At 39.7% G+C, this 12615-nt stretch overlaps 1 protein-coding gene across 1 annotated transcript in view; it reads left to right on the top strand.

Annotated features, from left to right (window-relative positions):
• The window catches only part of LOC126416688 (putative neural-cadherin 2), a 78107-nt gene that overhangs the window by 45240 nt on the left and 20252 nt on the right, over positions 1–12615 (top strand). Inside the window, exon 6 of the mRNA XM_050084493.1 lies at positions 8900–9100. Within this exon, the coding sequence (XP_049940450.1) occupies positions 8900–9100 (201 nt within the window). The remainder of the gene's footprint in view (positions 1–8899; positions 9101–12615) is intronic.

Here is a 12615-nt window from a genome sequence, read left to right as displayed (position 1 = left end):
TTCATGTATTGCGTCTTCCTTGAAATATATTTGTTCAACATACAGTAGGCTAAGCAGTTTCATATGGATGTAAGGTGCAGTAATTATTCAGAGATGAAGAGGCATGCACAGTATGGAATAGTGTGGAGAGCTGCATCAAACCAGTCTTTGGACTAAGGCCACAACAAATGAGGAAAATCTTCAACAAAAACTACCTGGTCCTCCATGTTGGGAATGATACAAGAGGACAACTACCTATTCATTGAAAAAAATCTTGACTTAAAAGGCTTCAAGGTAACAGAAGAATGGCTGTATAATAGGAGACAGGAAAAGTCTATGGAAATGAATTATCATAATTTGTGTTTGCAAAATACCACATTGGCAAAATAAAACAAAAGTGATTAAAGAATTGGAAATAGGAAACTAGTTATTATTCTTCTCCCAGAAACAAAGAAAAAGGGACATGTTATTGAAATCAAGGAAGCGAGTACACATTTTTATAGTGTAGCAGAAAAAAATCAAAGTATTTACCATGGAATATTGAAACCGATGAAACATAAATTCCGAAGAATGGTCAGAAACAGAACCCTGCTGATGAAAATTAAATTTAGCTTAATATATACAATTTTTTGAGCATTTGCTATCAGCGAAGAGTAACCATTATATTAAAAAATATGGATTCCTTAATAAATGAAACAATATTGGAAAACAAGAGAGATCTTCATTGCAGGAAATTTTAACTGTACAACAGGAAGTGAAAAATGGTTCAAATGGCTCTGAGCACTATGGGTCTTAACATCGGATGGCATCAGTCCCCTAGAACTTAGAACTACTTAAACCTAACTAACCGAAGGACATCACACACATCCATGCCCGAGGCAGGATTCGAACTTGTGACCGTAGCAGTTGCACGGTTCCAGATTGAAGAGCCTAGAGCCGCTCGGCCACTGCGTCCGGCAGGAAGTGAAAGGGGACATGAAATGATAGGACTGTTTGGAGAAAACAGTGTGAGTAATAATAGTAATAAACTCTTTATATTTGTGAGTAAAATTCACTGAAGAATTTAATGCCAAATACAGCAGTAACACTTAGTGCTACCTATCTTGTTAATTTCAAATTTCTGTTCCATTCAGAGTGATGGCGATTCAAGAAAACTAGTTTTGTGACACAGATAATCTACAACGAAAACTGCCAATCTCTAAACAAAATTTAAATACTCTTGAGAATGTAAGTTTTTATTCCGTAAGAGACCAGATACAAAATCAATGGAAACTACATTGATATTACAGGAAGTCAGTACTATTATATCATAAACAAATTACATGAATCAACCAAAGAAACATTAGAAGCGAAAAACATGCAAACCGTTCATTGTGTTATTGGGTTGAGGAAATTAAAAAGGAGGTAAAATTTTAAAGTAAGAAAACAATATCTTAAAATGCCTAAATACTAGAAGAGTTTAGAACAGGATAGAGCTTAACACACAAGCCAAAATCAGGAACAAATGTTGTAGAAGCAAAGGACAAAACTTGGGAACAATCATGTTGAAAATTATATTCTTTTATTGGAGGGAAAAGCAGTACAGACACATGGGGAATAATAGAGAGTTTAAAAAGAAATTCTAAAAAAATATGTGTTATGCACACTGTATATATTACTCATAATTCTGGGGGAAACTATTTTTAAAAACTGTTAATAGCATATTTGGAAAACTCACTCACTGAGTATACTGGACTAATAAATAATCATACAGATTACTACAGTCATCTGGAAATAGGATTGGAACAAGGGGCAATATAGTCTTTAAAGAATGGGGTGCAAATAAATTATGGTATACTCATTGCAATGTGTAGATGACCCACTGACTGTAGCCTTAGGTTAAGAGGATGTAGTCTGTATGGTCAGAAAATTAATACAAGAATATAAAAATTAGTTCTGAATGTAAAGGCAGTCTAATGAAATACATGGTAATTGGTGGAATAAATGAAGATATAGCACTGTTAAACGTAGAAGGGATGGGAACAATAGCAGTTACTTCTTTTTCTTGTACCTTTGTCCCAGTTTGGTGCAGGGTCAGCATGGTTGTAATCAGATATGGCATGGTTAGTTTAAGGAGTGGCTGGATGCCTTTCCTGTTGCCACCCCCTTACCACCCCCCCCCCCAAGGAGTGAATATGTTGTGTGTAAATGCCCCCCCCCCCCCCCCAACTGTCTGCATGTGGTGTTTATATAAGTAAAAGTGAGCAAAAGTTTTCTAAATGTTTCTGAATACCAACAATGTAGGTAAAGACAGATTGCTACTTACCGTAAAGAAGACACATCAAGTTGTTGCAGACAGGCACAATTAAAAGACACTCAGATTTTGGAGTTGGTGGTTGTTTGAACGTAGGGTGTGCTTTCTTGATAGAGAGAGAGATAGAAAGAGAAAGAGTGAGAGAGAGAGAGAGAGAGAGTGTTTGTTTGTTTGTTTGTGTGTGTGTGTGTGTGTGTGTGTGTGTGTGTGTGTGTGTGTGTGTGTGTGTGTTACTGATGAAAGCTGTGGCCAAAAGCTGTGCGTGAGTGTCTTTTAATTGTTCCTGTCTGCAACGTGACATGTCTTCTTTACGGTAAGTAGCAATCTGTCTTTTCCTACAATGTTGATGTTCCTACCTAAATGTTTGTGAATCATGTAAGTGAGGTGGGACTTAGGTAAGAGCCCTGTATTCATCTAGTGTCATACAGGAAACCAGCTAAAAATCCCTTCTAGGCTGGCTAACACACTGACCCTCATTGTTAATCTATTGGGCAGATTTGCTTTGGGGCCAGTGCACCTCCCAATCCCAGAACCAGGGCTTTCACTTTCACATGCACAGCAGCTGGGGGGGGGGGGGGGGAGGGGGGGGGGGTGGTAGGAACAGTAGCAGTCACTGAAGAATATAAACTCCTGGGGTTGAAAATTTCAGATGATGGGAAATGTGACAAAAAAATGAATTTGAATCTCATAATAACTTGTATCTTGTAATCACTATACTTTCATGGGGAATAAATTTTGATTCTCTTATGTTTGTGAGCCCAAATGTGTGTTGATAGCTTGCAAATTTTCGTCTCATTCATGTAACTCTGGTTGGGTAGAAAATTGGATATTGTAAAACAGGCACTGAAATGGAGGGCTTCAGAGCTTAAAATTTGAACTAAGGCAGTTAAATGTTTGAAGAGGAAGGGGGGGGGGGGGGGGGGGAATGGCAAGAGGGTGGAAAATTGTAGCAGGTAGAAGAGGAAAAACAGGGACATCTACAATGAAAAGCAAATGTGACCTTGTAATTTGTGGTCACAGAAAAAGTACATCAACTTTCTTTCTTCCTTTTTGGTCATCAGTCTTTTGACTAGTTTGATGCGGCCCGCCACGAATTCCTCTCCTGTGCTAACCTCCTCATTTCAGAGTAGCACTTGCAACCTACATCCTCGATTATTTGCTGGATGTATTCCTATCTCTGTCCTCTACAGTTTTTGCCCTCTACAGCTCCCTCTAGTACCATGGAAGTTATTTCCTCATGTCTTAACAAATGTCCTATCATCCTGTGCCTTCTCCTTATCAGTGTTTTCCACATATTCCATTCCTCTTGATTCGGCACAGAACCTCCTCATTCCTTACCTTATAGCCCACCTACTTCTCAACATTCGTCTGTAGCACCACATCTCAAATGCTTCGATTCTCTTCTGTTCCGGTTTTCCCACAGTCCATGTTTCACTACCATACAATGCTGTACTCTAGACGTACATTCTCAGAAATTTCTTCCTCAAATTAAGCCCTATGTTTGATATTAGTAGACTTCTCTTGGCCAGGAATGCCCTTTTTTCCAGTGCTAGTCTGCTTTTGGTGTCCTCCTTGCTCTGTCCGTCATTGGTTATTTTACTGCCTAGGTAGCAGAATTCCTTAACTTCACCTACTTTGTGACCATCAATCATGATGTTACATTTCTCACTGTTCTCATTTCTACTATTTCTGATTACCTCCAGATTTCTTCGATTTCCTCTCAACCCATACTCTGTACTCATGAGACTGTTCATTCCAGTCAGCAGATCATGTGATTCTTTATCACTTTCACTCATGATAGCAATGTCATCAGCGAATCATATCTTTACTATCCTTTCACCTTGAATTTTAACTCCACTCCTGAACCTTTCTTTTATTTGCATCACTGCTTCTTCAATGTACAGATTGAACAGTGAGGTCGAAAGACTACATCCCTGTCTTACACCATTTTTAATCCAAGCACTTTGTTCTTGGTCATTCACACTCTTGCTATTCCCTCTTGGCTCTTTTACATATTGTATACTACCCATCTCTCCCTATAGCTTACCCCTGTTTTTCTCAGAATTTCGAACATCTTGTGCCAGTTTACACTGCCAAACACTTTTTCCAGGTTGACAAATCCTATGAACATGTCTTGATTTTGCTTCAATCTTGCTTCCATTATTAACTGCAACATCAGAATTGCCTCTCTCATGCCTTTTCCTTTCCTAAAGCCAAACTGACTGTCATCAAGTGCATCCTCAATTTTCTTTTCCATTCTTCTGTATATTATTCTTGTCAGCTCTTGCCACCTTCAGAATTGTGTGGATGATGTTTTTCCAAAAGTATTTTGCCAGACCCATACATTCTACACACCAACGTGAATAGTCGTTTTGTTCCCACTTCACCCAATGATTTTAGAAATTCTGATGGAATGTTATCTATCCCTTCTGCCTTATTTGAGCTTAAGTCTTCCAAAGCTCTTTTAAATTCTAATTCTAAATCGATTCCCATTTCTTCTTGTCTCACATCAGACAAATCTTCCCCCTCATAGAGGCTTTCAACATGTTCTCTCCACCTATCCACTCTCTCCTCTGCATTTAACAGTGGAATTCCCATTGCACTCTTAATGTTATTACCCTTGCTTTTAATGTCACCCAAGTTTGTTTTGACTTTCCTGTATGCTGTTTCCGTCCTTCCGACAGTCATTTCTTTTTAGATGTCTTCACATTATTCCTGCAGCCATTTCTTCTTATCTTCCATGCATTTCCTATTTATTTCATTCCTCAGAGACTTGTATTTCTGTATTCCTGAGTTTTTCAGAACATTTTTGTACTTCCTCCTTTCACTGATCAGTTGTATTCTTCTGTTACCTATGGTTTCTTGACAGTTACCCTCTTTATACCTATGTTTTCTTTCCCAACTTCTGTGATGGCCCTTTTTAGAGATGTCCATTCCTCTTCAACTGCGTTGCCTACTGAGCTATTCCTTATTGCTGTATCTATAGCCTTAGAGAACTACAACCGCATCTTCAACACTGTACCACACTAGCGGCTTTTAGTGAAATTGCGTGGTTATGGAATATTGTCTCAGTTATGTGACTGGATTTGTGATTTCCTGTCAGAGAGGTCACAGTCACAAAAGTCATAGAGTAATACAGAAGTGATTTCTGGCATTCCCCAAGGTAGTGTTATAGACCCTTTGCTGTTCCTTATCTATATAAACGATTTGGGAGATGATCTGAGCAGCTGTCTTAGGTTGTTTGCAGATGGTGCTGTCGTTTAACAACTAATAAAGTCATCAGAATATCAAACCAAATTGCAAAATGATTTAGAAAAGATATCTGAATTGTGTGAAAATTGGCAGTTGACCCTAAGTAACGAAAAGTAGAGGTCATCCACATGAGTGCTAAAAGGAATTCATTTAACTTCAGTTACATGATATACCAGTCTAATCTAAAAGCCATAAATTCAACTAAATACCTAGGTATTACAGTTACGAACAACTTAAATTGGAAGGAACACACAGAAAATGTTGTGGGGAAGGCTAACGAAAGATTGGATTTTATTGGCAGGACAGTTAGAAAATGTAACAGATCTACTAAGGGGACTGCCTACATTACACTTGTCTGTCCTCTTCTAGAATACTGCTGTGCATTGTGGGATCCTTACCAGATAGGACTGACGGAGTACATTGAAAAAGTTCAAAGAAGGGCAGCATGTTTTGTACTGTCGCAAAATGTGGGAGAGAGTGTCACAGAACTGATACAGGATTGGGCTGGACATCACTAAAAGAAAGCTGTTTTTCGTTGCAACAGAATCTTCTCACAAAATTCCAATGACCAACTTTCTACTCTGAATGCAAAAATATTTTGTTGACACTGACCTACATAGGGAGAAATGATCATCATGATAAAATAAGGGAAATCAGAGCTCGTATGGAAAGATATAGTTGTTTGTTTTTTCCACGTGAAACAATCATCATGATAAAATAAGGGAAATCAGAGCTCGTATGGAAAGATATAGTTGTTTGTTTTTTCCACGTGAAACAATCATCATGATAAAATAAGGGAAATCAGAGCTCGTATGGAAAGATAGAGGTGTTTGTTTTTTCGGCATGCTATACGGGATTGGAATAATAGAGAATTGTGAAGGTGGTTTGATGAACCCTCTGCCAGGCACTTAATGCGATTCGCATAGTATCCATGTAGATGTAGATGTATATGTAGATGTCGCCATTCCTTAGAACCTCCATATCCCACTTTTTTGTGTATTGATTCTTCCTGACTAATGTCTTAAACTTCAGCATACTCTTCATCACTACTATATTTTGATCCAGTATCTGATTTCAGAATCTCTGTCTGACCATGATGTAATCTAACTGAAATCTACCCATATCACCAAGCCTTTTCCAAGTATACCTCCTCCTCTTGCGATTCTTGAACAGATTATTCACTATTACTAGCTGAAACTTGTTATAGAACTCAGTTAGTCTTTCTCCTCTCTCATTCCTTGTCCAAAGCCCATATTCTTCTGTAACCTTTTCTTCTACTCCTTCCCCTACAACTGCATTCCAGTACCCCATGACTATTAGATTTTCATCCCCCTCTGTATACTGTATTAGCCTTTCAATATCCTCATACACTTTCTCTATATCTTCATGTTCAGCTTGCGACATCGGCATGTATACCTGAACTATCATTGTCGGTATTGGTTTGCTGTTGATTCTGGTAAGGACAACACTGTCACTGAACTACACACAGTAACATACTCTCTGCCCTACCTTCCTATTCATAATGAAGCCTACTCCCGTTATATCATTTTCTGCTGCTGTTGATATTACCCTATACTCATCTGACAAGAAATCCTTGTCTTCTTTCCACTTCACTTCACTGACCCCTACTATATCTAGATTGAGCTTTTGCATTTCCCTTTTCAGATTTTCTAGTTTCCCTATAATGTTCAAGCTTCTGACATTCCATGCCCCAAATGATAGAACATTATTATTTCGTTAATTATTCAATCTTTTTCCAATGGTGAGATCATTGTGACACTTAAATTATAGGCAACATGTCCTGCAGATACACATTTTGTGTCTTTAATGCAGTGGTTTCTTTGCCTTCTGCATCCTCATGCTGTTGATCATTGCTGATTCTTCCGCCTTCAAGGGCAGTTTCCCACCCCTGGGACAAGAGTGTGCCCTGAACCTCTGTCCACTCCTCTGCCCTCTTTGACAAGGCCATTGGCAGAATGAGGGTGACTTCTTATGCCAGAAGTCTTCAGCTGCCAATGCTGATTATTAATCGAAATTTAAGCAGCCGCGGGATCCGAACCCGGGACCAAAGACATTTTGACTTTGAATCAAAGACACTACCCGTAGACTACAGGTATAAGTATATCAACTAGCTTTTGGCAAAAACAGGTTACAGCTGGCTGGTAGAAAGAACATTTTATCCATGGTGTGAGTAAAATGAAACTATAAAATTGAGGTCTCACTGTTAGACTGCGACAATGAGAGGGGTGTCGTCACTTATTCTCTATACTTCCTCATCATCAGCTTTTGATATAGGCATGTAAATTTGTGCACTGGTAGTTGATAATGGCCTCTGTTCAGTACAAGAAGAAAAATTTTGTCATTGTTTCCCCTTAGTAATTTGTCCTTCACATAATTATATCAGCACATGTTACAGCATTCACTGATACTGCTCCTATTGTCCTGTAATCACTCACTAGTAAGCTCTGATCTCTCTTCATTCCACTTCAGTAGATGCTACTAATTCCAACAAATTAACTATCCCACTGTTCTTTCCAGAATCCCCAGCTACTCTACAAGACTCGTAGAAAATTTGCCTAAGTGTTCCTCTCCCGAAAATCCTTATCCAGAGATTCCTCACTTGGAACAGGGGCCAGTTTATCAGTCATCCTTCCTTTTTTCTCCACAGTAGGTGGTTTTCATGGGAATATTTTAGAAGATTACTTATATATTGTTGAAATATATTTTATAATTTTAATGCATTTTTTCCCATAGTCTTTGAGATTTTCATGCCACTGCTGCTGTTGATTCCTCTTTGGGGGACACTGTGGGATTATATCCTGGGTTACCACAACTGTTAGCTCAGTCATCTTCTTGACTCAAAAAAGTGCTATAAGAGCAATGCACCATGCATGACAAACGGATTCCTACAGGACCCTCTTTCTAAAGATTTCAGTCCTCCCACTCCCCTGTATTTTTATTCTAGACACATATAAATATGTGAGAAAGAATTTGAAAAACACAAATAAAAACTTTAAAATACATGAAGATGACGCCAGGCAAAAACACAAACTTCATGTTCAGTCAGTAAGTACATCAGCCTTTAGAACCTCCACTGCAAATAGTGTTATACAAATTTCAAGTTGTCTGTCTCATAAAATAAAAGTTATTCCTTCATTTTCACTGTTTCATAAATCCCTAAGGGCATTCTATGCAACATGTATATATATGTGTGTGTGTGTGTGTGTGTGTGTGTGTGTGTGTGTGTGTGTGTGTGTGTGTGTGTGTGCGCGCGTTTTGTTCTAAACAATACAGGCAATGCTAAAGTTAACTGTCATGTCCTGCTGTTATTAGTGCATCATTGGTTACTACTACTATCGCTTTGATTTATTTCAGCCTTAGCTGTAGGCTTCCTTGTGTGGAGCCGTAGGACCAGAAGTCTTGGTAAAACAAAGCCAGAAAATTATGATGCTCGTAAAAATGGAGAAAGCTGCTGTGATAAACTAGACAGCGTAGAAAATACTGCTGCACTTGATATAAAATCCTTACATGGCGCTATTGAAAGAAAAGATAAAACTACTTGCATTGAACTACAACGTAAGTGAAAGTACTGCCACAGATATTCTTAACTTATACAGTAAATAAGAAAATTATTTGATATCAGTTCTCTACATTAATCATTTAAAACTTATAATTGTATCAAAACATGTCCTTGTTGAGATGGCAATACATTCAGACAATGATGACAAGTGTTTTGCATTTACAGCACACAACATCTGGATCCTTGTGCGTCAAGTGTATTTAAGAGGGTTAAAAGAACTGGACACAAATGCATTTCACACACATGACTGCAGTCTCAGGCAACTGAAACCACACAGTGTGATGATAACTGCTTCAGTTGGCCATCAGTTGACATTACACCAGAAAATACTAACAAAGTGAGAAATCTGATTCAGACCTATGCAACACTTTGGGAATAAATTGTGTCCATGTGAAAGTTTTCTATCAGGAGAACTGAAGATTAGAATAATTGCAGCAAAGTTTGTGGCACAACTACTTCAAGCACAAAGTTGTTGACTGAAATTTCCTGAAAAGATCTCGCCACTGAAAACATTCCTTTCCTTTAATGATTGCAACCCCAACTCACTTATCATACTTACGACACTGCCTCCCCTAGTTCATAACAATACAACTTAAGATTCCCTTCTTTCAACTTTTTATATGTCCTCCACCAGTCCTATCTCCGAGTACAATAAGAGACATGGTTGTGAGAAACCAAAACTATTTATTAGGTTACAGCATTACAGCATAAATATAAGAATATAAGTGGAACAATACAGTTTAGTGAAATGCACAAGACTGCCAGCCGAAACCAGTGCTCAGCAATATAAAGAGCATTTGTTCTCCAGGGGTTGGTGGCTGTTGGCTACAGGTGATAGAGGTGCCATCAATGGTCAGCAGCCTCTGGTGGGGTGGCCCGCAGCAGCCATGTGGCTTCATACTCAAATGTGTAACAGGTGCATCAGTAGTGGCAGTGGAAATATATAGTAATGTGCAGGTTGCTTCATTGCTCCTTCCTTGGAGGGAAGAGCAACAAGGTGTCAGCTCCTCCATGATTACCTAATGGTTGACACATCTGTAGTGCCTGAAGCATTTCACATCCATAGTGACTGAAGTGTTTGTCCATGGCATGGACAGCTACTAGCACATGCAGACCAGCAAGTAGGGAGGGGGGGGGGGGGGGGGAGGGAGAGTGACACAAGCACAGATGCAACCATCTTCTTCCCCATACAGCAGAGCAAGCAGATGACCCCAGCAGGGGTCATGTTGGGTTCAGACTCAGTGCTGGCGCCATGAGCTGGGGAACCACAGTGTCCAGAGGTAGCAAAGGTGGTGCTGGCAGGAGGGCAGCAGGCACCGATATCAATGGAAGAGGTGCTGGTACGGTGGTCTGCAGGGAGATGTCTGCACTCACCCAGTGGTGCAGCTGATTGTAGTGGCATGTCATAAGGTGCTCGCTGGTCCTCACCATGAACTCATGGCATCCTCACCAGCTGTGGATGCTGCAGGGAATCCAACTCAAGTGTCATCTGAATGTTCAGGCCCAGACTGGAGCTCTGGGTGCAAACCATGATGAAATTGGTGCTGGTGCAGGACACCTGTTCAACAGTAGGAGATGGAACAGCATCCATGGCTGTTGGCCATGTAAGAATTCAGCAGGTCTCTTGTCCCCAATTGGACATGTTCTGTAAGAACTGAGAAAGAACATAAGGGTCTCCTCCACTAGAAATCCCATGACTTATTTGCATTTTGAAAGTTTGCATGAGACAGTCTGCTTTACCATTGGATTGCAAATGAAACAGAGGTGCCATGACATGACAGATTCTATTACATGAGCAAAAGTCTCCAAAGGACTGAGCCCAAAATTGAGGACCATTGTTCAAAACCACTGTACAAGAGAGGCCATTGATAGGAAAACTGCTGACAGCACGTTGACCTTTGCATCTGCTGTGGTAGATGGAACAATGAACAACATAAGGGAACTTGGAAAAGGCATCAACAACCAACAGTCAAAAAGTGTCTAAAAAGTTCCAGCAAAGTCATTATGGATTGTTTCCCGAGATACAGTGGGCACTGGCCAGGTATAAAAAACAGAGCTTGATCACACCTGTTGATTGGAATGCTTCTGGCAGGCCATTACCAAGTGCTCCATCTCACAAACAATACCAGGTCAGAACACGTGCCAATGTGACACTTATTTAGTGCAAGAAGCTCCCTAATGACCTTGATGTAACAGGTTGAGAACCTGACTATGCAACATTGCAGGAATCACAACATGGGACGTACCCCCTCTTGTTAACAAGAGAATGACATCCCTTAACAGGGAAAGACAATAAAGACAAGCATAGAAGTTTTTGCAGCGGACTGAATGCCTTGCCCAGCAGATGGTCAGGCCAACTGTGTTGTATCAAGCACACAACTTGTTTAAGCAATGGGTCCTCACCTACTTTCAATGCTATCCTGGAGTTCATAATGAGGAAACCATCAATTACCTGTCTTTATTCTGTGTGAACCTACAGTTCTTCCTGATCAAAAAGTGTTCTGGAATGTAGGTTGGAAATGGAAATCATAATTACATCTCAACAAAAATAAGGTTCAAAATTAAGGTGATGATCAGCTTTGCCAAGTAAAGCAGCTGAGGGGTGAACAAGGAAACTAAAGGTTGTTGATCTGTGATTATGTAGAATTTTGTAGTGTATAAGAATACATGAAATTTATTTACAGCATAAACATCCGCAAGGGCATCTTTTGCAACTTTCAAACAGTGCTGCTGAGCTACATTGAACATTTTGGACACAAAAGTGATTGGTTCGGGACAGTTCTGGCCCATTGTCATTGATGGGTCTGAGCAACCTAACAGTGGGGTTCATCCATGGCCAAGATTAAATATTTACCAGTCTGGAAGGCTGCAAGGTCAGGCATGGAGCATAATTTGTTTTTAAGCTGCATAAATGTATGCTCACAAGCTGGCAACTAATTGAAATGAACATTTTTACACATTTTTATGAAACAACTGTTGGTACAGAGGGCGAGCCAGAGTGGCAGCACCTGGAAAAAACTTGTGATAATATGCTAATTTACCAACGAATGAGTGTAGTTCTTGCAGAGTGACCAGATGAGGCAAAGCTGTAATAGAAGCAGCATGCTATTCCAGGGGTCAAACATCTTGTCTGGAAAGTTCATGACTGAGATACACAATAGAGGGTTGGAAAAATGGTGTCTTAGTAAAATTACATTTAAGGCCCTCAGTTTGCAAAACAGTAAAGAGAGAACAGAGGTTACATTAATGTTGTTCTGACACAGTGCCCATTATTACAATATTGTCAAGATAGTCGATGCAGCAAGGAGCCTTCACCGTGAATTAGTCAAAAATGCATTGGAAAATAGCCAGGGTGCTAGTCACGCCAAGCATTAAATGTTGATATTAATAAAGACCAAAAGGCATGCTCATGACAAGCAACTGTTTTGATGTGTCACCTAATGAAACCTGCAGGTAGGTCTCAGCTTAGTCGAACTTGGAAAAGAATTGGCCCCTAGCCCATTGTGCAAGT

This window comes from Schistocerca serialis, chromosome 8, assembly GCF_023864345.2.
Source record: "Schistocerca serialis cubense isolate TAMUIC-IGC-003099 chromosome 8, iqSchSeri2.2, whole genome shotgun sequence".
Classification (NCBI taxonomy): domain Eukaryota; kingdom Metazoa; phylum Arthropoda; class Insecta; order Orthoptera; family Acrididae; genus Schistocerca; species Schistocerca serialis.
This window is presented reverse-complemented; position numbering and strand designations above follow the sequence as displayed.